The 21,992-nt window shown below is 40.1% G+C and overlaps 1 protein-coding gene across 2 annotated transcripts in view; it reads left to right on the top strand.

Moving 5' to 3' along the window:
- The window catches only part of Atl1 (atlastin GTPase 1), a 65,730-nt gene that overhangs the window by 7,162 nt on the left and 36,576 nt on the right, over positions 1-21,992 (top strand). For both annotated transcript variants that reach the window (XM_027418175.2, XM_027418173.2), the window contains exon 2: positions 21,062-21,309. In XM_027418175.2, coding sequence (XP_027273976.1) covers positions 21,062-21,309 — 248 coding nt within the window. The remainder of the gene's footprint in view (positions 1-21,061; positions 21,310-21,992) is intronic.

Genomic DNA, 21,992 nt, shown 5'->3' with positions numbered 1-21,992 from the left:
CTGTGTTTATTCATGTTCATGAGTTCCACTCTATGCCTGTTTGTCCTTTGCCCATTTTAATTTTTCTTCTTGATTTTCTGAATTCTTTATGTATTTTTGTTGTGCAGATCCTTTTTCCTATTTTGTGATATGACTTTGCTTTTTGTAAACAGACATTTTATGTTTAGATGTAGTCATGCTAATCAGTATTCCCCTTTATGGTTTGTGAATATTTTTTTAACTTTTTATTTATTCTTTGTGTCTTTAATATCCTGCCTCTCAATCCCACCCATCCTTCCCCAGAATAAAACAAAATAAAATTTAATGCAGAAAAAAAAGGGAGAAAGAGAAAAGAAAAATCTTGCAATGGAAGCTGCAATATGACCCAGTCAGTCACATAGTAAATTCCTTTATCCATACATTTTTACATGTAAGCATTCATTGCAAATAATCACTGGTATGGTTTGAGGACCCTGGTTTCTGCTGCACCATCTACTCTGGACCCTCACTGGGATTCTTCCTGGACATCCTGTTGCTGCCCTGTGTTGTGGAGATCCTGTAGCTCTGAATCCGAAGGACCAATACTGCCCCCTCCCAACCCCCTCCCCTGTGCTCCAGCAGATCACATGTGGGGTGGATTTTGGGGTGGACCAACTCATAACCCTGGTTCTGGGCTTGGGTAGTTGCAGGGTTGGTCAGCTCACCAGTTCTCCCTTGTCCTCACCACCAGGGTGAGCTCTCTGGCATTGCCCTGACTTGTTCACTCCTTGCAGCAATAAGCAAGGGGCAGGGCTAGTTATCCTGCTTTTGTATCCTCAGAGAGGATTCTCCCACAACTATACCTTCAGGACTAGCTCTACTGTGTTGTCCAGGAAAAGTGTAGGGGCAACTGTCCAGAGTGCAGCAGCTGATGAGGTACAGGGCCAGCTCTTCCACTTTTATGACCTCAGGGCCAGCTCTTCCACCTGGCCAGGCATTGGTGGGTGGTGTGGGGTCAGGGCATCTCCACTTACCCCTGCTGCCACATGGCAGATGAGTGATGGGGAGAGCTCTCCCATGCTCACAACTTGGGGGCTGACTAACCCACACCACCGCCAACAGGGTCAGCTCTACTGTGCTGCCCAGGTGAGGTATGGGGTCCACTTTCCTGAGTGCAGCTGGTAAGGGGGACAGGCAGCTCACTCATCTGTCATAGGCAGTAGGGGGAAAGGATTAAGGGGGCACTTCCCGCACTGCTTCATGACAGACAAGTAGGGGCGACAGATGACCCACACTCACAACTTCTGGCTGACTCACACATACCTCTGCTGACAGGGTTAGCCCTATGCTGCCCAGGTGAGGTACAGGGCCTGCTCTCCCGAGCATTGCAGCTGGTGGGTGTCAGAGGCAGCTGTCCTGCTCTTATGACCTCAGGCACAACTCTTCCACCTGCTTCAGGCATTGGTGGGAGGGGGGTATCTCTCCCCTGCCCATGCTGCCACAAGACAAATGAGTAATGGGGACATTTCTGCCATGCTCACAACCTCGGGGCTGGCTCACCCATACCTCATGGTTTGTGACTTTTATAGCATAAGAAATCATTCCATATCTGAAGGTTTAAACATAATCTCTTACCTGATTTTAAATGATCGTACTTACTTTTCTTCAGGATTTTTTAATTGTAAAATGTACATAATTTTACCATTTTAGTTATTTGAAGTATTTGGCTCAATGACATTAAATACTTGTATTGTGTATCTCCATATCCATTTTAAATTCATTGTAAAACTGAAACTCTGCACCTGTTAGGCACACTTCCCCATCCATTCTCCTCTCCGCCCCTTAAGACTAGCACTGTATCTTCTTTCTCAGTGATTTGGACCACCATAGGTGCTTTATGTAAGTACAGTGTTAGAGTGTTTATCTTTTGTAATTGTTCAGTTGATTATTTTCTATGTTTATATTTTAGCACATGTCAGAATTCTCTTCCCTTGTAAAGACAAATGATATTTCATCATACATATACAGCATATTTTGTTTATTCTATCAGTGGATAGACATTGGGTTGCTTCCATGCTTTAGCTATTTATTGTAAATGTTTCTGTAAAAATTGGCATGCAAATTTCTCTTTGAGACCCCATGTTTAGTTTTTTTTTCTTTAGGAAAGGGTAATCTTGGGCCTTTTATTTTTGAAAATTGTAGGATTATCTGGGTGGGGGGGGTCTCATCTTGCAGGTACCACTTCTTTTAGTCTATTTCTCCTTATCTCTTTCAGCACAAACCTTGGCTCCAACACAAATTTCCTGGTGCTTCTTTTCTCTTTAGACTGTACATTTTAGATTTCTTTTTCCCTACTTCCTCTTTTTAGAGTGATCACAAAGACCACATGACACATAAAAATTATCTTGAATTCTCCTCTGCCAATAAAATTAGTCTAAAATTCTTCAATTTAGCTTGAGGCAGATTTTTAGGACAAGGTAAAAAATCAGCCACATTCTTTGCCAAAATAACCTAAGAATGAACTCTAGCCTAGTTGCTAATATTATCCCCCCACAACAAAAAGAACTTCTTGAGCCAGGCTTTCACAGTTCACAGAGCTCTCAGCACTACTGTCTTCTAAGTTCCTACTAGCATGTCCCATTAAATCCCATTACCATGTTCAACCACTTTCCTAATCCAAAGTCCAAAGTTTTCCACATTCCTCCAAAAAAACAGCATGGTCAAGCCCATCACAACAACAGTCCACTTCCTGGTACCAACTTCTAGAAGTCTTAATTACTGTTCTGCTGCTGTGAAGAGACATCATGAATGACCAAGGCAGTTTACAGAAGACAGAGTTTATGAGGGCTTACAGTTCCAGAGGGTGAGTCCATGGCCATCATGGTGGGGAGCACAGAGGCAGGAGGTAGGCGTGGTGCTCAGCAGTAGCTGAGATCTTAACATCCTTGCAAGTTGTGGTTCCAATGAAAGTGGCCCTCATAAGACCCATAGGGAGTGGCCTGTTAGGAGTGTTAGGATCTGGGAATCCGGGAATAATCCAACAGGAAGACCAGGTTTGAGCAAGCAAAATTTAAGGGGAGAAAACTACAAATCATAACAGAACATGGGGAGACAAGGTTAGGGACTTTCCAGGATGGTGGACCTCAAACCTGGAGCCTCTGGGGTTTGTGATTCTGCCCCAGCTTAGTGCCCTCCAATCATGGGAGGGTGGAACTTTTGCAGTTAGGCTTTTTCCTGGGCATTTGGGGTTAGGCCATTTCCTAGAAATCTGGGATGAAACAAGTTTTAGGAGGTAAGTCATCTCCCTCTATTGAAATGGTGACCTAGGCAAAAATGGAGTTCTTATTGCTAAATTGAACTGAATAGGAGTAGGTATGGCCTTGTTGGAGGAGTATGTCACTAGAGAGTGGGTTTTGAGTGTTCAGAAGCTCAAGCTAGGCTCAGTGTGTGGCATTTTTTTTTTTCCTGCTGCCTGCCAATCCAGATGTAGAACTCTCACCTACCTCCCCAGTACCATGTCTGCCTATATGCCACCATGCTTGCCACTGCAGTAATGGACTCAATATCTGAACTGTAAGCCAGCCCCAATGAAATGTTTCCTTTATAGGAGTTGCCATGGTCATGGTGCCTTGTCACAGCAATAGAAACCCTAAGACAGAAGTCTACATGAGCCACAGTGAGAGAGCTTGCAACAATGGCTTCCTGCTTGCGGGTCCCCTTCCATGATCAAAGCTACACTCAACAGTGAGAATATAGATGCCGAATTATAAAGAATGAAGTCCTTATTGCCCATCCTGGTTCTAACCTGCTCACACACTACTCCAGGAAATGGGGCTGGGAGGAGGGTTCTGAACTAAGAGCTAACATTGACTGAAATGACTGCAATTTCCTGCCAAGCTTGTTCCTCAACTTTGCATTCCTTCAGGAGACCTGAATGTTCCCAGATCTTTCCCTACACTTCTCCTGTTCTACTACATAAGATCAAGACCGGCCTTCCTTCCTTCCTTCCTTCCTTCCTTCCTTCCTTCCTTCCTTCCTTCCTTCCTTCCTTCCTTCCCTAATTTTCTATTCTTGCTGTGCCATGTTGGTGCACACCTTTAATCTTAGCACTTGGGAGGCAAAGGTAGGTGGATCTCTTTGAGTTCTAGACCAGCCTGGTCTGCAGAGTGAGTTCCAGGACAGCCAAGGCTACACAAAGAAACCCTGCCTCAAAAATAAATAGATAAATAAATAAATAAAATAATTTCCAATTCTCTGCATTTTGTGTGTGCTGGGAGAAGGAGAGATGGTACTGGGAATTCAACCTAGGGTATTACACATTGTAGGCAAGTATTCTACTACTGAGCTATGTCCTAAACCTTTATTTGTTTATTCTCTTCTCATATATTACATCCCAACTGCAGTTTCCCCTCCCTCCTCTCCTCCTAGTTCCTCCCCACCTCCTCCTCTCTCCCCCAGATCCACTCCTCGGTTTCCCTTCAGAAAAAGGCAGGCCTCCTAGGGATTGTGTCATAATTATAGTGCTTAAAAATCATCACTGAATATTGAACTTTAACAGATTAACAAATAATTTCCTGGCATGCAATCAAACAATATGATTTTTTTCACTTCATTAGGATGTTTCAGTACAATATTAAGTCTCCACTAAAGTTACCTGGTGAGCCTACAATAAACCTAGGCTACAAGTGTTACCTTTGAAATGCATTGCTGAGCTTGTTAACCCTGTGATTAAGATATTTACAAACAAGTTTATAGGTAAATTTCTTTTCTTGTACTTCTTTTGACTTTAGTATTAAACTATCAAGATTATGTTAAGGTTATAAAATGAGTAGAGGCTATCTATTTTTTCTATTATTTGTATCAGTTAATATAAGACAATGATCCAGTTCAAGGAAACTAGTCTATGAAATCACCTTAACCTGCTATCTCTTCTAAGATTTTGAACTATTGATCCTGAATTGGGTATAGAGTAATTAATACTTTCTTTTTTTCCTAGAGTCACTTCTAGTAATTCATAGCTTTCTTAGAATTTGTCCATTTCATTCACATGGCACAGTTGCTCTTGCTTTCTATTATTTTTCTTGGTTTAAGTTCTTTTTTAAAATTTGTATATCTTACATCTCTAATTATTCAGCATCTTTTTTTTCTGCTGTATTTCCCTAGTTTCCGTGCATCTCTTATTTTTTAGACATATCCTTTTATTCTTTTCTAACTTAAAAATTGTAGGATATAATAGATATATATGGCTATAGATTTTTTCTAAATGGCAATTCTGTTTCTAATATATGTTGATGTAATTTATTCTCATTGGTTTTTAATTAACTATCCATAATTGTATAGACTTTCCTAAATTACAGTTTATTAAATGTATGCTTGGGTTATTCTAGTCAGAATGTATGTTGTGAAGCAGTAGTGCCTTCTATGGTAACAGAGATGTTCCATACCTGCAGTAGTCCAATGTGAGCAGACATAGGCCAAGTGTGGCAATTGAACATGTTAAATGTGGTCAAACAACAGTGAAGAACCAAATATTTAATGTATTTAAGTTTAATTCTGTAAGTTAACTAGTTACTTATGGCTACTGACGGCAATGTAAAGCAATTCATGGTATAGAATACCCATAGTTTGAATTGGTTTTATTATTTTTTACATTTTCCATGTATAAATGTTTGCCTGAATGCATGTCTGTGCACCACATGTATGAAATACCTGCAGAAGTCAGAAAAAGTGTCGGATCCCCTGGGCCTGGTGTCACAGATGGTTATGAGCTGCCATGTGGGTACTGGGAACTGAACCCAGGTTTCTTCAGCAGCCAGTGCTCTTAACTGCTGAGCCATCTCTCTAACCCTTAATAGTTTGAATAAAATTTTTGAAGTTTACTTGCTTTTGGAGACAGTGCTCTCAGTTGGCCTCTAGGATGATTAGCCAGCAAGCCCCAGGAGCTCTGCCTGCCTCCATCTTCCCAGCACTGAGATTACACATGTGCATACCATGCTTGGTTTTTTTGTGTGGGTTCTAGGGATTTAACTCAGGTCCTCAGTTTGCCCAGCAGGTACTTTACCAACTAAGCTATCTCCACAGTCTGTGTTTTCTAATTTTCCATTCAATGTGCTATATATTCCTATAGCTGGATTTTTCTTTGAGCCTCCAGCTCACACACACACACACAAAAAATGACACGGAGGCTTATTATTAATTATGAAAGCATGGCCTGTAGGTTAGGCTTGTTTCTAACTAGTTCTTATAACTTAAATTAGCCCGTTTGTGCTGCTGTGTGGCTCGTGGCTTTCACCTCCTCCATGTGCATGTCTTGCTTCCTGAGTCAGGCTGGCGACTCCTCCTTTCTTCTTCCCAGAGCTCTCTCTGCCCAGAAGGCCCGCCTATACCTCCTGCCTAGCTGTTGGCCATTTAGCTTTTATTAAACCAACCACAGTGACACATCTTCCCACACTGTAAAGGAATGTTCTGCAACATATTCCATTAGCTCAGACTTTGTCAGTGTGTACTTCATTACCTTCTGTTTATTTTAAAATTCTCAGGTTGATATATTTGTCAATTATTCCTTTTTTTCTGTTAAATTTTACTTATATGCCTTTGAACTATTAAGTATTTACAAATATGATACTATCATATCTTCTTGATGAATTCAACCTTTTATTTTTGTATATTAGGCCTCTAGTGTAATGTTTTTTACTCAAAATCTTTTTTGTTTTATGCTAACTAACATAAATGCTTCGTATTTCTTTTGCTAGTTTCATTTGTGATCCTACCAACCACTACCTATAAAATATATCATCTTGCCCATCTGATTAGTCACCATCTCTTGAATTCGAATGCTGTTGGTGAACTTCCATGAGAATGAGGGTTCTGTGCTCACTGTGACGATCCCGAGGACCTGACGATCTGGCTAAAGGGCTAAGAGATGGGGTGATCCCAGAACCTTAGTATGGCTGCTATCTTTCCACATGTCATTGGTTCTATTGGCGAACAATACTTTTTCTTCCCTCTGTCTTCCACTGTCGTCAGCACCTTCCTTTGACAAGATCTGAATTAGAACTTGATTAAGAAAAACTATGTTATAGTGCTGTAGTTCCAGTCCGTGTTTTCAGTCTCTTAACACAGAGAAGAGCCGAGAATGGTGGAGAGACGTGAGCAGGACAGACAATACTGCAGATAAAGAGTACCCATTCTTCTTGGAGTAACTTACTCAGACGTGACCAGAGGGCAGAGAACCAAACAATTCTGTAGAAAGCAAATACTTCTAAAACCAACTCCACATGTACCTCTAAGTCCACGTGTATTTGCTTGTTTTCTTTCATAGGAATTTTACTTTCCATCTGCTCTTTTGCTTAAATGTGTGAATATGTTTTCCTATAATTAGTTTTTTCTATAATGTGACTTCAAATGACTGTATATGTCAAATAAAATACCTGTGCCACAATTTATTTACGGTGTCTTGCAATTAGACCTTTAGATTATTTCTGATTTGTTACCAGATAAATAATGTTGTTATGAATCTCTCTATAAATACATGTGCATTGTTTTGATAATTTCCTTAGAATAGATTCCAGGAAATGGAATTTTTGGGCAAAAATTATATACATTTTTAATTTTTTATTCCAACACCAAGTGTACATATAATGTGTGTATATATGTGCATGCGAGCACATACACATGCATGTACTTGCAAACATACACGCATGTATTTACCAGAAAAGTTTATTTCTTTTCTTTTTCTTCTTTCTTTTTTCTTTTTTTGTTTGTTTTTTGAGACAGGGTTTCTCTGTGTAACAACTGTGGCTGCCCTGGGAGTTGCTCTGTAGACCATGCTGGCTTCGAAGGTTATTTCTTTTTAATTAACGTGTCTTTCCTTGGAAGACTGAGGTTTTCCCTGTATTCCTATCAAGAATTTGAATTTCATTTTGCATTAGTTTCTTTCTTTCTCTGTTGAAGCATGTGTACACACCATGCTCTTAGTGCAAAGTCATGAGCAAACAAATACATAGGTATTCATGGTCACTGACATACTTTGGATGATTTATGGAATTTTGCTCCTAAATAAATAAAAATCCTGCTAAGTGATATCCTTATTCTTTCCACGATGTAGCACTTTGAGACTCATGCTCTGAGATGCACCCAGTACATGATCTCTCTTTAGCCCATAGCTCTACTCTTGCTCTGAGATTTGTCATCATGAATTAACCATTTTGTTCTGTCTCCTCAGCTCCCACAGGCTCCTCTGTGTAAGCACTGTTACTTTGGAGGCATTCTTGCATTTAATCAGACAGAGACTCCTTCAGGAGAATTTCAGTTCTATCATTAGACAGATCTCAAAGAAAAGTAACAGTTCCTTTACATTTTTGTTGCCAAGATACAGTTCCTAGGCACCATGTATTTTCTCTAAAATATCTCTAGCATACTCAGAGCTGATTCTCTCTCAGTTTAATATTTGCTGAGAAAATAGAATATGGCTTTTTAACTAAGTTTAAATTAAGAAAATTAGTAACACATTCTGATAGCATTTCTATTATATAGTGGTGTTCATTTGCTGTGGTTGTTCTAATGTTTTAAAATTTCCCTTTCTGCATATCAAAATTCAATACCTGAGTACCAGTTTCTAGTTACCTAGAAATATCACATAAAATTAGAATTCCTCTGCTTAGAATAAAAAATCCAGTCTACAAAAAGTTGGAAGAGTTGCCAATAGCTCCTCAGCTAGGAATGGGACATCATGGGTCCCTCCCCATCATGCTGGGATCTTGCTGACTTGATCTTGTGCAGGTCTTGTATGTACAGTCATGGCTGTTGTGAGTTCTGTGGACAAGGACTCTGCCGTGTCTGGAAAATACTGTTTTGCTGCATCTAGCTCTTACAGTCTTTCTTGCCTCTCTACTATAATAATACCTGAGCCCTGGGGCAAGGGGGTATAATACAGAAGTCCTATTTAGAGCTAAGAACTCCATAATATCTTATTCTCTGAGTAATGACCAATGCTGGGTCTCTGTATTAATTACCATCTACTGCAAAAAGAAGTTTCTCTGGTGAGGTCCAGAGATGCACTAATCTTTGGATATAAAGATAAGAACTTAGGGGACAGTTTATTACATTGGGCATTTAGCAGGAGAATAGTAAGTTCTCCCCTAAGACCCATGACCTAGCCAGCCACAGGTTTGGCCCAGTCACTAGTACCAGGTCTGGGTTCTATCTTGAGTGGACATTAAATTTGATCAGAAAAGTAGCTGGTTATTCTCATAACATTCATGCCACTATTTCATCAGTGAGAAAATATTGCCGGGTTGTTATTGTAGCTTGCACAGTTCACAGCTAGGTAAGACTGTTGATTACTTTGCTTCCCTTCCAACTCCATGAAAGCTAGCTGTAGAGATGAAGATTCCAGGTTGGTAAAGCTTAATTTCTTTACAGCTTATGACTCAAGTATGTGGTGATCAGTAACAAGGGCTTACCATTAACTTCTGTAGGGTAATTAATAGAACAAGAGGATAGTGGAGTAGAGCATTGGGGCATGTGGAAGAGGAGGGAGTATGGGAAGGGATTACTAACATTAAAGACTTTTGAAATACTTTTTCCAGCATTATATTCTTATTACTTATTTGGGAATTATATACAATGCATCCTGACCACACTTGCTTCCCTGTCTTCCCAGGTCCATTCCCCACCCTCAACTTTGTGCCCTCTCCAAAAAGGAAAAAAGAAAAAATACACCAAGTCCAATTTGTGTTGCCCACATACTCATTGGAGCATGGTCCAACTCCAAGTGGCCTGCCTCTTAAAGAAAAGTTAGTGTACCCTCCACCCCCTCACTAGAGGCCATCAACTGTGAAGAGCTATACCTCAGCATTGCATCATAGTTTTTAAGGGCTCTCTTCAATGGCTTCCTATCTAGATTTGTTTCTTTTGGGGTTGGGGTTGGGGAGAGGTTGTCATAGAGCCTTCGAAATCTCTCAGTCTCAACTGTGAGTCGGCAGTCATGGATGCCACTTGAACTTCCTTGTCCGTAACAGCCAGCAGCAACACTTTTTAACAATCCTCTCTTGATGTAATTAATATTGGCCTGCAAGAGCAGAACTTAGCACACTCTTCTGAGAATTAATTGAGTCCTTCTAGAAAGACAACAGTATGTTCATAAGAGTTTTAATGACCTTATCACTTCCTAATGGTCCTACCACCTCTCAATGAGAACCAAATTTCAACATGTCTCAGGGGGAACAAAGCATTCTCAGACCATAGCCAGGTGGTTCTCATTTGCCCATATCCACCATAGTAAAATTCTCTCCTGACCTGGCTCGATTTCTGACCTGTTTTGTTCCTTCTTCTCTTTTGAGACTTGAATACTGATTGGGGAATTGGTACTGAGTTTAGTTAAAGAAAACGTATTTCAGAACGCAGATATCTGAAGAGGACTAATCTTGGTTTAGGGCAGGGGCAGGGGATAGTCCAGCAGTAGATTGCTTGTTTAGTACACTAAACACCTTGGGTTTCATACCCAGTACTGCAAAAGGAAGCAAACAAACAAACAAACAAGAAAAACAAGTTCAGATTTACCTGTGTCATCCATTTCTGCCTTGCAGAGACAGAGCCAAGAACTGTATGCAGGAAACATGCACTGGTCTTTTATCTTCCACATTCCTAATATTCCCTGTAGTGGTTTGAAAGAAAATGGCCCCCAAATGGAATGGTGCTATTAGGAGCTATGACTTTATTGGAGGAAGTGTGTCACTGTGGAGGCAGGCTTTGACATCTCATATATGCTCAAGATACAGCCCAGTGTCTTAGACCACTTCCTGCTTCCTGTAAGCCAAGATGTAGGACACTTAGCCACCTCTCTAGCACCAAGTCTACCTGCCTGCCACCTTGTCCCACCATGATGATAATTGACTGAACCTCTGGTTGTACATGAACCACCACAGTTAAGTGTTTTCCTTTATAAGAGTTGCTGTGGTTATAGTATCTCTTCACAGCAATAGAAACCTCAAGACACCCACCTTGTCTCAAATCCTCCCAGATCTCTCATCTTCCTCCCACTGATCTGACCCCAGGTAACCTGTAAACCAATTCTGTCTATGCCATGGTCCTTCTTACCCCTCAAACATTTCAAACACGCACACATTTCTCAGAGTTATACATATTGCAATACTATGTTATATCTTGAGTTATTAGAATATGCAGTGACATTTATTTCAAATGAACCTCCTCATTTTTTGCCATTGTATTATATTTTTCTTTTTTAAGGTTTTATTTATTTATTATATATATAACATTCTGCTTCCATGTATATCTGCACAAAAGAGGGCACCAGGTTTCATAACGGATGGTTGTGAGCCACCATGTGGTTGCTGGGAACTGAACCGGCTCCTCTGGAAGAGCAGTCAGTGCTCTTAACCTCTGAGCCATCTCTCCAGCCCCGTCATTGTATTATATTTCATAGGTGAATGAACCACATTTGATTAGTCAGTCCCTCATTTGGTGAACATTTATATTGCTTCTGGTATTTTGTGTCTATGTGACTGTATCTGTGGAACAAATTCCTTGAAATAGCCTTTATAAGTTAAGGAATATATACATTTATACTTGTAATGATTAGTCTTTCTACCAGCCACCTGAGTTCTGCCACCACACTAGGGCCCCCAAACAACACCAGAGTCTTATGTTATTTACAATGATGCTGGCCAATGACTAGGATTTCTCATTTGATAGCTCTGCCCTAAGTATTGACCATAGTCATTAATCTGTATATTTTATAAAGACTTATCTTACCGAGGACACAGGCAGCATGTGTCCTCTCTTGCCAGGATCACATGGCAACTCCATCTCTTGCTACATTTCCTAGAATCCTCCTCAACTCCTAGTCCTGCCTAACTTGCTCCCCCATTGGCCAACAGTGCTTTATTTATCAACCAACAAGACAAACATATACTCAGAAGGACTTTCCCCATCATATACTTTTCATAGTTATTTGCCTAACCATTATATAAGATACTGTATTCATTTTACTGTCCCCTTGCAATGACTGACCAACCATGAAAGGAATAGCCATACCCTTGATCTTTGTAAATCAGATATATTACAATGCTTATCAGTATACTTTTCACTTTTATTTGCATGACATTGAATATCTTTTTATTTATAAGTGTAGAGTCTCGATATGTTTGTTAGTTGCTTGTTTGTAACCTTTGTCTGTTTTTCCTATTTTATACTTAGATCTGTGGTTTAAGTTGATTTTTGTGTATGGTGAGAAGTAGGAAGCCAGGCATAGTGGTGTACTCCTTTAATCCCAGAATTTGGGAGGTAGAGGCGGGCAGATATCTGTGAGTTACAGAGGCAGGCAGATATCTGTGACTTCAAGGCCAGTGTGATCTACAAAGGGAGTTCCAGGACAGCCAGGGCTACACAGAGAAATGCTGTCTCAAAAAAAAAAAGAAAGAAAGAAAGAAAGAAAAGAAAGGGAAAGAAAAGAAAAGGAAGAGGAGGAGGAGGAGGAGAGAGAAGTAGGAGTATAGGTTCATTTTTACCATATGCATATTCAATAGCTTTGCATAACTTTTGGAAGAGCATTCTTTCCTTGTTCATTGCAGTTACAGCTTTATTATAAATTAGGTGTGTGTGTGTGTGTGTGTGTGTGTGTGTGTGTGTGTGTAACCCTAAACCTTTTCTATTGCCTTGTCTTTTCTTTTTTTAAACAGGGTCATACTCTGTAGCTCAGGTTTACTTTACTGTAAAGTAAAAGTACTACTTAGCTTTCCTAGTACTACTATTATAGGCATAAGCCACCACAATTGTGTTCTTTTTCTTTTATGTAGCCTACTCCATCCAGACTACAACTTTCTCTGTAGTTCAGGCTAGCCTTGAGCTCTCAGTAGTTCTCTAGCCTCAGCTTCCTGGATGCTAGGATATCAGGCATGTATCACCACACTTTGCTAATCTCACCAGATCTTAATTACTGTGCATTCTAAATATCAATGTGTAGTGCTGTTAAGTCCTCCAACTTTGTTCTCCAAGATTTGTTAGCTTTTGTTCTTTGTGTTTCTAGCTCATTGATTTGTGTAAAAAATATTGCTGAGAATTTGATTATTGTTATAGTTAATCCAGAAATCAAAGAGAGTGTTGACACATTTCACCGTGAGAGCCTTTAAGTTTGGGAACATTTGTGACTATACTTTGGCACTGTTTTATATTTTCCCTATAGGTCTAAAGTGCCTTTCAGTAGATTGCAATAGTATGTTGGCATCACGGTGACTGATTGTGTGAATCTCTTCCCATCCCCACAGTCAGACTGCAGTGGGGCTTTGGTGATAGCATTATCTCATGGTACTTGGCAAATACTGCACATCTTCACTTTTCTCACCAATCATAATCATTATCTGATTGCTATCTATATACTAACATTTCTCTTAAATTTATTGCTAAATGTGTCACATTTATAATATTGTATACATGATATTTCTTACTCAAAAACTGAAATTAATATATAGAGTAAAATTCATGCTTTTGATATACCATCCTGTGGCCTTGACAAGTTTATATAATCAAGTTATGATACCACGATCAGAGTATAATCTTTACAGAACTCCATATACTTTTTCCTCTTTCTGTAGTCAATTTCTTCTTCTACTCAACTTATGGCCACCACTAATTTACTTAGCTTGCTATTGGCATTTCTTGTAAGTGGGACCATGTAGCATACTGCTATTTAAATGCAATTCATGGTGAGATTAAATCATGTTGCATGAATCAGTAGTTCATTCCTTTTTTCTGGTAATTTCCCATTGTGTGAATATTCTGTCTGTTTATTCAACCCCCAGCCAAGGAGCATCTGTTTACAGTTCAAAGCATTAACCAGCATAAATAGAGCTACTGTAAACATCTCTGGATAAACTTTTTTTGTTTTTATTTATCTTGGCTAAGTTTCTAGAAGTGGTATATCTGGGTCTTTGCATAAGTATATATGCAGCTCCATGAGAAACAAACTATTTGCAAATATGCTGTCCAGTTTTGCCTTCTTACTCGGAAAATGTTAGTATTCTGTTTACTTACATTTTTCCCCAAAGACAGTGTTTCTTTTTTAAAAAAAGATATATTTATTTCATTAGGGGTTATAGGTCGATTTAAACTGTTTATCTGATCTTGATTTAATTTTGGTAAGTGATATTTATCCAGAAAGCTGTCCATTTCCTTTAGATTTTCCAATTTTGTGGAATACAGGTTTCAAAGTATAACCTGAAGATTCTCTGGATTTCCTCAGTGTCCGTTGTTATATCCCCCTTTTCATTTCTGATTTTGTTAATTAGCATGCTCTCTCTCTCTGCCTTTTGGTTAGTTTGGCTAGAGGTTTGTCTATCTTATTGATCTTCTCAAAGAACCAACTCTTTGTTTCATTGATTCTTTGTACTGTTTTCCTAGTTTCTACTTTGTTGATTTAGGCTCTCAGGTTGATTATTTCCTGGCGTCTACTCCTCCTTGGTGTGTTTGCTTCTTTTTGCTCTAAAGCTTTCAGTTGTTCTGTCAATTCTCTAATTTAATTTTCCTCCAGTTTCTTCATGTGGGCACTTAGTGCTATGAATTTCCCTCTTAGCACTGCTTTTGAAGCAGTCATCAAAAGCCTCCCAACCAAAAAAAGCCCAGGGCCAGATGGCTTCACTGCAGAATTCTACCAGAAATTCAAACAAGAGCTAATTCCAGTACTCCTCAAACTGTTCCGCACAATAGAAGCAGATGGGATATTGCCAAACTCTTTCTACGAGGCTACAATCACTTTGATACACAAAGATATGACTAAGAAAGAGAACTACAGACCGATATCCCTCATGAACATCGATGCTAAAATACTCAATAAAATATTGGCGAACCGAATCCAAGAACATATCAGAAAAATCATCCACCATGATCAAGTAGGCTTCATCCCAGGGATGCAAGGATGTCCAACATACGAAAAACCATCAATGTAATCCACCATATAAACAAACTGAAAAAGAAAAACCACATGATCATCTCACTAGACGCTGAAAAAGCCTTTGACAAAATCCAACATCCCTTCATGATAAAGATCTTGGAGAGAACAGGAATAACAGGAACGTATCTAAACATGATAAACACAATATAAACCAAACCAATAGCCAGCATCAAACTAAATGGAGAGAAACTCAAAGTGTTTCCTCTAAAATCAGGAACAAGACAAGGCTGTCCACTCTCTCCATATCTCTTCAATAATGTACTTGAAGTTCTGGCTAGAGCAATAAGACAAGAAAAGGGGATCAAAGGGATGCAAATTGGAAAGGATGAAGTAAAACTTTCACTATTTGCAGACGACATGATAGTCTACATTAGTGACCCGAAAAACTCTACCAGGGAACTCCTACGGCTGATAAACACCTTCAGCAAGGTAGCAGGATACAAAATTAACTCAAAAAAATCAGTAGCCCTACTATCTACATATGATAAATCCAATGAGAAAGAAATCAGCGAAACATCACCTTTCACAATATCCACAAGCAGCATAAAATATCTTGGGGTAACACTAACCAAAAAAGTGAAAGACCTGTACAATAAGAACGTTGAGACTTTAAAGAAAGAAATTAAAGAAGATACCAGAAAATGGAAAGATCTCCCATGCTCTTGGATAGGTAGAATTAACATAGTAAAAATGGCAATCCTGCCAAAAGCAATCTACAGATTCAATGCAATCCCCATCAAAATCCCAACACAGTTTTTCACAGACATTGAAAGAACAATACTCAACTTTATATGGAAAAATAAAAAACCCAGGATAGTCAAAACAACTCTTTACCATAAAGGATCTTCTGGAGGCATCACCATTCCTGACTTCAAGCTCTACTATAGAGCCATAGTTCTGAAAACAGCTTGGTATTGGCACAAAAATAGACAGACCAATGGAATCAAATTGAAAATGCTGATATTGACCCACGAACCTACGAATACCTTATCTTTGACAAAGATGCTAAATCTATACAATGGAAAAAAGATAGCATCTTCAACAAATGGTGCTGGTACAATTGGATTTGGACATGCAGAAAATTGCAGATAGATCCATACCTGTCACCATGCACAAAACTTAAATGCAAATGGATCAAAGATCTCAGCATAAATCCAGCCACACTGAATCTTCTAGAAAAGAAAGTGGGAATTACCCTTGAACAAATTGGCACAGGAGACCACTTCCTGAACATTACAGTAGCAGTAGCACAGACATTGAGGTCTGCAATTAATAAATGGGACCTCCTGAAACTGAGAAGCTTCTGCAAGGCAAAGGAAACAGTCAGTAGGACAAAACGACCACCCACAGAATGGGAAAAGATCTTCACTGATCCCACATCTGACAGAGGACTGATTTCCAAAATATATAAGGAGCTCAAGAAGCTAGCCACCAAAACACCAAACAATGAAATTAAAAAGTGGGGTGCAGAACTAAATAGAGAATTCTCAACAGAGGAATCTGAAATGGCTGAAAGACACTTAAGAAAGTGCTCAAAATCATTGGCCATCAGAGAAATGCAACTCAAAACAACCCTGAGATACCACCTCACACCTGTCAGAATGGCTAAAATCAAAAATACCAATGACAATCTATGCTGGAGAGGATGTGGAGGAAAAGGAACACTCCTCCATTGCTGGTGGGAGTGCGAACTTGTAAGACCACTCTGGAAATCAGTATGGTGGTTGCTCAGAAAAATGGGAATCAGTCTACCTCAAGATCCAGCCATTCCTCTCTTGGGTATATACCCAAATAGTGCATGTTCAACCATGTTCATAGCAGCATTGTTTGTAATAGCCAGAACCTGGAAGCAACCTAGTTGCCCCTCAACTGAAGAATGGATTGATAAAATGTGGTACATGTATACAAAGGAGTACTACTAAGCAGAAAAAAGTAATGGAATCTTGAAATTCGCAGGCAAATGGATGGAACTAGAAGAAACCATCCTGAGTGAGGTAACCCAGTCACAAAAAGACAAACATGGTATGTACTCACTCATATATGAATTTTAGACATAGAACAAAGGATTACCAGCCTATAATCCTCTTCACCAAAGAAACTAGGAATCATGAAGGACTCTAAGGGATAAATGGTCCCCAGGAATGGAAGTGACATGAACTCCTGAGCTAACTGGGAGCATGAGGGTAGGGGAGAGGGAGCTGCCACAATAAGAGCAAGAGAAGAGGAGTAGAGGAGAGGAAATGGAGGAGCAGAAATATTGAGTTGGGGAAGAATAAAGGAGAGAGAGCAGGATGAGAGATGCCATATCAGAGGGAGCCACTATAGGCCCAAGAAGAGATCTGGAACTAGGGAGATCTCCAGAGACCTACAAGGATGACACGATCTGACAATCCAGGCAATGGTGGAGAGGATAACCTAAAAGCCCTTCCCCTAAAATGAGATTGATGACTTCTCTTTATGCCATCCTAGAGTGGCTGATGGAAGCAGAGACTGACATCCACAGATATACACTGAGCTGAAATCTGGAATTTAGTTGAAGAGAGGGAGGAATGAAGAGCGAAGGGGTCTGTACCAGGTTGAAGAAACCCACAGGAACAGTTGGCCTGAACAAGGGAGAGCACATCGACCCCAGATGCTGTCTGGGAGGCCAGTGCAAGACTGATCCAGATCCCTGAACATGGATGTCAATAAGGAGGCCTCTGCACTCCAGGGAGCCTCTGGTGGTGGATTAGTATTTTTCCCTGGTGCAAGAAGAGACTTTGAGAGCCCATCCCACATGAAGGGTTACACTCTGGCCCTGGACACATGGGGAAGGGCCCAGGACCAACACAGGAAGATTTGGTGGACTTTGCAGAGCCCCCGTTGAGGGCCCTACCCTGCCTGGGGAGTGGTGGGTGGATGGAATGGGGGGTAGGCTGGGGGGGGGGGGAGGAGGGATGGGGTGGGGGAAGGGAGAGGGAGAATGGACTTACACGTGAAACAAGCTTGTTCCCTAACTGGAACTAATAAATAAATTTAAAAAAAAAAGATATATTTATTTATTTTCTTATGTATACAGTGTTTTGCCTGCAGGCCACAAGGGGGCATCCAGATCTCACTATAGATGGTTGTGAGCCACCTTGTTGTGGTTGCTGGGGATTGAACTCAGGACCTCTGGAAGAGCAGCCAGTGCTCTTAACTCTGAGCCACCTCTCCAGCCATTGCTTCACATTCTTGTCAGCACTTGGTTTTTCTCCTTTTCCTTCCTTCCTTCCTTCCTCCCCTCCTCCCTCTCTTTTGAGACAGGGTTTCTCTCTGTAGCTCTGGCTGTTCTGGAACTTGCTTTGTAGACCAGGCTACTCTAGAATTCTCAGAGATCTGCCTGCCTTTGCCTCTTGAGTCTTAGAATTAAAGGCATGGGCTGCCACTGCAAGCCTAGTATTCTGTTTTCTTTAAGTGTATAGTATTATCCTTTTTATTTTTGGAATTATAATTATGGTATTTTTCCCTTCCTTTCTTCCCTTTAAACCTCCCCCTGTACCCCACTTGCTCTCTTTCAAATTCATGGCCTCTTTTATATTAATTGTTATTATATTCATACATGTGTATACATATATATTCCTAAATATAGCCTGTTGAGGTGGTATAATGTTACTTGTCTGTATTAGAACCGACTATTTGGTATTGGATAACCAATTGCTGTATTCTTCTTTGGGGAAGGCTGTTTCTTCTGCTCAGCATTCCTTAGTTGCTTGTAGTTCTTTGTGTAGGGTTAAGGCCTTATGGGCTTTCTCTGTCCACTTTGGCATATCTATTGATGTCATCCTCATTCAGCTCATGTTTGGGCAGTCATTTTGGTGAGAGTTTATGATTGTAACTTTTGACATTACTAAAAGCACAATCTCACAGCAAACTCCATGGTCCTGAGATTCTTACAATCTTTCTTCCTCCTTTTCCATAATGTTCCCTGTACCTTGTGTGTGGGAGTGTTTGGTAGGTATATCCATTCTGAATGGGCTCTATCTATAACTGTACATTTTGATTGGTTGTGGTATTCTGTAGTGGTCTCCATCTGTTTCAAACAGAATTTTCCTTGATGAGGGAGAGGTGAAGACTACACCTATCTGTGGGTATAAGGAGAGATGGTTAGATTGTTTTTAGTGATCATGCTCACACACATAACTTTGCTAACCAACAGGTCTCTAATTGGGCTTAAGACTCTCTCAAGAAGAGGGAAACAGTTTGTCCCAGTGGTAGGTACTGGACACCTACTACTCAGGGCCAGTGAGGTCATGAGCCCTGGAGGAAAATCTCCAACCACTGCTCTGCTAAACCAGCACAATCTCTAGTATTATTTTTTAAAGAAAGTTTATATTTATTTTTATTTTCTCTGTATGAGTGTTTTGCCTGCATCTTTATCACTTGTATGCAGTGCCTGAAGAGACCAGAAGAGGGCATAGAAACCATTTTCTTACCACATAGCCCAGGCTAGCCTCAAATTCAAGGTCCTCTTGCCCCAGCCTTGCCAATTATTGGATTGCCACCATGCCTAACAGTACAATGTATTTTAAAATCTAAAAATTAATTAGCATGTTAATTCTTATACTTAGCTGCAAAATGTTAAAATAGCCCAAACTAATATTAATTAAATGAATAAGAGAAGCTTTCCATACTACAGGTAATGACTTTTCTAATCTACTTCAATTAAGATAGAGTGTTATTGGTGATTGCATAGGACAAGTTTGGTTTCTCTTATACTTTATCCAAGTATCAGTTCCTCACAGATTTAATATCAAACGCAAAACTTTAAAGCACAATAGATATATTTCTTAGATTTTTCATAAGGAGTTTGTAAAACATAGAAAAGTGCTAAATATATATGAATATTATAAAATTTTTTAATTACCAGTTGCTCTACATCAGCATTAACTTGTTAAGAGTGAAAAGGCACCGGTGTGCTTGTGCTGCAGTGTTGCATGTTGGGTATATGCTTTTCTCCTCCTGTGTTTTCTGTTTGTCATTTAAATGCCTCTTGTGTTTGGATGTTCATTTCTTCCTCGACTGGGAAAACGTCTGCTGTAATTTCATTGAATACTCTATGCTCTAGTATTTATCTTAATGCCTTCTATCTTATGCATTCTTAGAATTGGCCTCTTTATTAGGTTCTAGAGTTCCTGGTCATTTTGGTCATTCTTTTTGTCTGTTTATTTATTTATTTATTTATTTATTTTAAAATATGGGGTCTGGAGAGATGACTCAGTGCCTAAGAGCACTTGTTGCTCTTCCAGATGACCTGAGCTCAGTTCACAGTACCCATATCAGGTGGCTCACCACTGTCTATACCTCCAGCTCCAGGGATCCAGTGTTGTCTTCTGGCCCCACTGGCACTTGCACACATATGGCCTACTCTGTCAGAGATACATACCATACACATAAATAAAAAGTAAAAATGTGTATGTATGTGTGTGGACATGCACATGGAGATCTGAAAACAAGTTTTTGGAGTCAGTTATCTGCTTTCTGAACAAGCATGAAAGCCTGAGCTTGATTTCCAGTAGCCATTACAAAACCAGGCGTGGTTGTGTGTACCCAGGAGCACAGCACTGGGAAGGTGGAGATACACCTTGCTGCTGGTCCCAGTCTAATTGAATCAGTGAACTCCAGATTCAGTGAGATATCTGTCTCAAAAAATAGGGTAGAAAGTGATTGAAGCAGACCCTTGCTAAAGACCTGTGACTTCCATCTGTATTGTGTGCACACGCATATTCGTGTGCACTCACACACACACACACACATGTACACAAATAAGCATTTAAACAAAGTACCCTGTGCTTAAATAACCAAGCTTATTCCTGGAGGATGGAGGATGTGCCAAATGTAACCATGATATTCATCTGCTCCAAAAGCTGAATACTTGCTTACAGGTTTTTCTTTTTTAGTAAAGAACTTTGTACCAACTTAGAACATTTTGAAAAGAAAATAATGGTTGATTGAGCACATGACCAGGAAGACTAAGTCTCTGGTCTGGACTAAGTGATATGGTTTGAAGGAAATAAAACATGTGAGCATTCCCAATTCCATTTGAGAGCCGAGAGGCACCTATTTCATGGTGTTTAGAGATAATTAGCTAAAGTAATTGATAACTTTGTTTGACAGGTGGGTTTTCAGAGAAGTCAAGCGAATGGAGCTCAGAAGAGGAGGAGCCAGTGAAAAAGGCGGGACCTGTCCAAGTGCTCATTGTCAAAGATGACCATTCATTTGAGTTAGATGAGGCTGCACTGAACCGGATCCTTCTCTCCGAGCCCGTCAGAGACAAGGAGGTGGTGGCTGTGTCTGTTGCTGGAGCCTTTAGGAAAGGAAAGTCTTTCCTGATGGACTTCATGCTGCGCTACATGTACAACCAGGTAGGGAGGCACTGGGAACACTTCCTTCCTGGGCCTTTTCCACGTTGTGTTCTCATTAGTGTGTGTGCCTAAAGTAAGGGCTGTGGTGTAGCCATCCCAACCTCAGTGCTTTGTGAGCAAACTATACAGGATTTTCTTGGAAGCTATTGTGCAGAATTACCTGTAGATATAACTTACTTTCTACTCTTTTAAAAATTAGTGCTAACACATTATCATATCACTGGATGCTGAAAAGCCTTCAACAATTTTTTTCTCTTTTTTTATTAATTTATTTTTTACATTCCAATCCCAGTTCCCCCTCCCTCCTTCTTTCCCACTCCCTCCACTCCCCCTCTCCCATCTGCTCCACGGAGAGGGTAAGGCCTCCCACAGGAAGTCTACTAAGTCTGTCCCATCATCTCATTGAGGCAGGACCAAGGCACCTCTCCACCCCCACACCCCTGTGTCTAGGCTGGACAAGGTATCTCTCCATATAGAATGGGCTCCACTATGTCAGTTTGTGCATTAGTGTTAGGTCTTGGACCCACTGACAGTGACCTCATATGTTGTCTCAGTCACATCATTGTCACCTATATTAAGGGAGTCTAGTTTGGTCTTATGCAGATTCTCCATTTGTCAGACCTCTCACTAGCTCGGGTCAGCTGATTCTGTGGGTTTCCCATCATGGTCTTGACTCCTTTGTT

This window comes from Cricetulus griseus, chromosome 5 (assembly GCF_003668045.3).
Source record: "Cricetulus griseus strain 17A/GY chromosome 5, alternate assembly CriGri-PICRH-1.0, whole genome shotgun sequence".
In the NCBI taxonomy this organism is placed as follows: Eukaryota; Metazoa; Chordata; class Mammalia; order Rodentia; family Cricetidae; genus Cricetulus; species Cricetulus griseus.
Note: the sequence above shows the minus strand (reverse complement) of the source record. Positions and strands in the feature narration are given on the sequence as shown.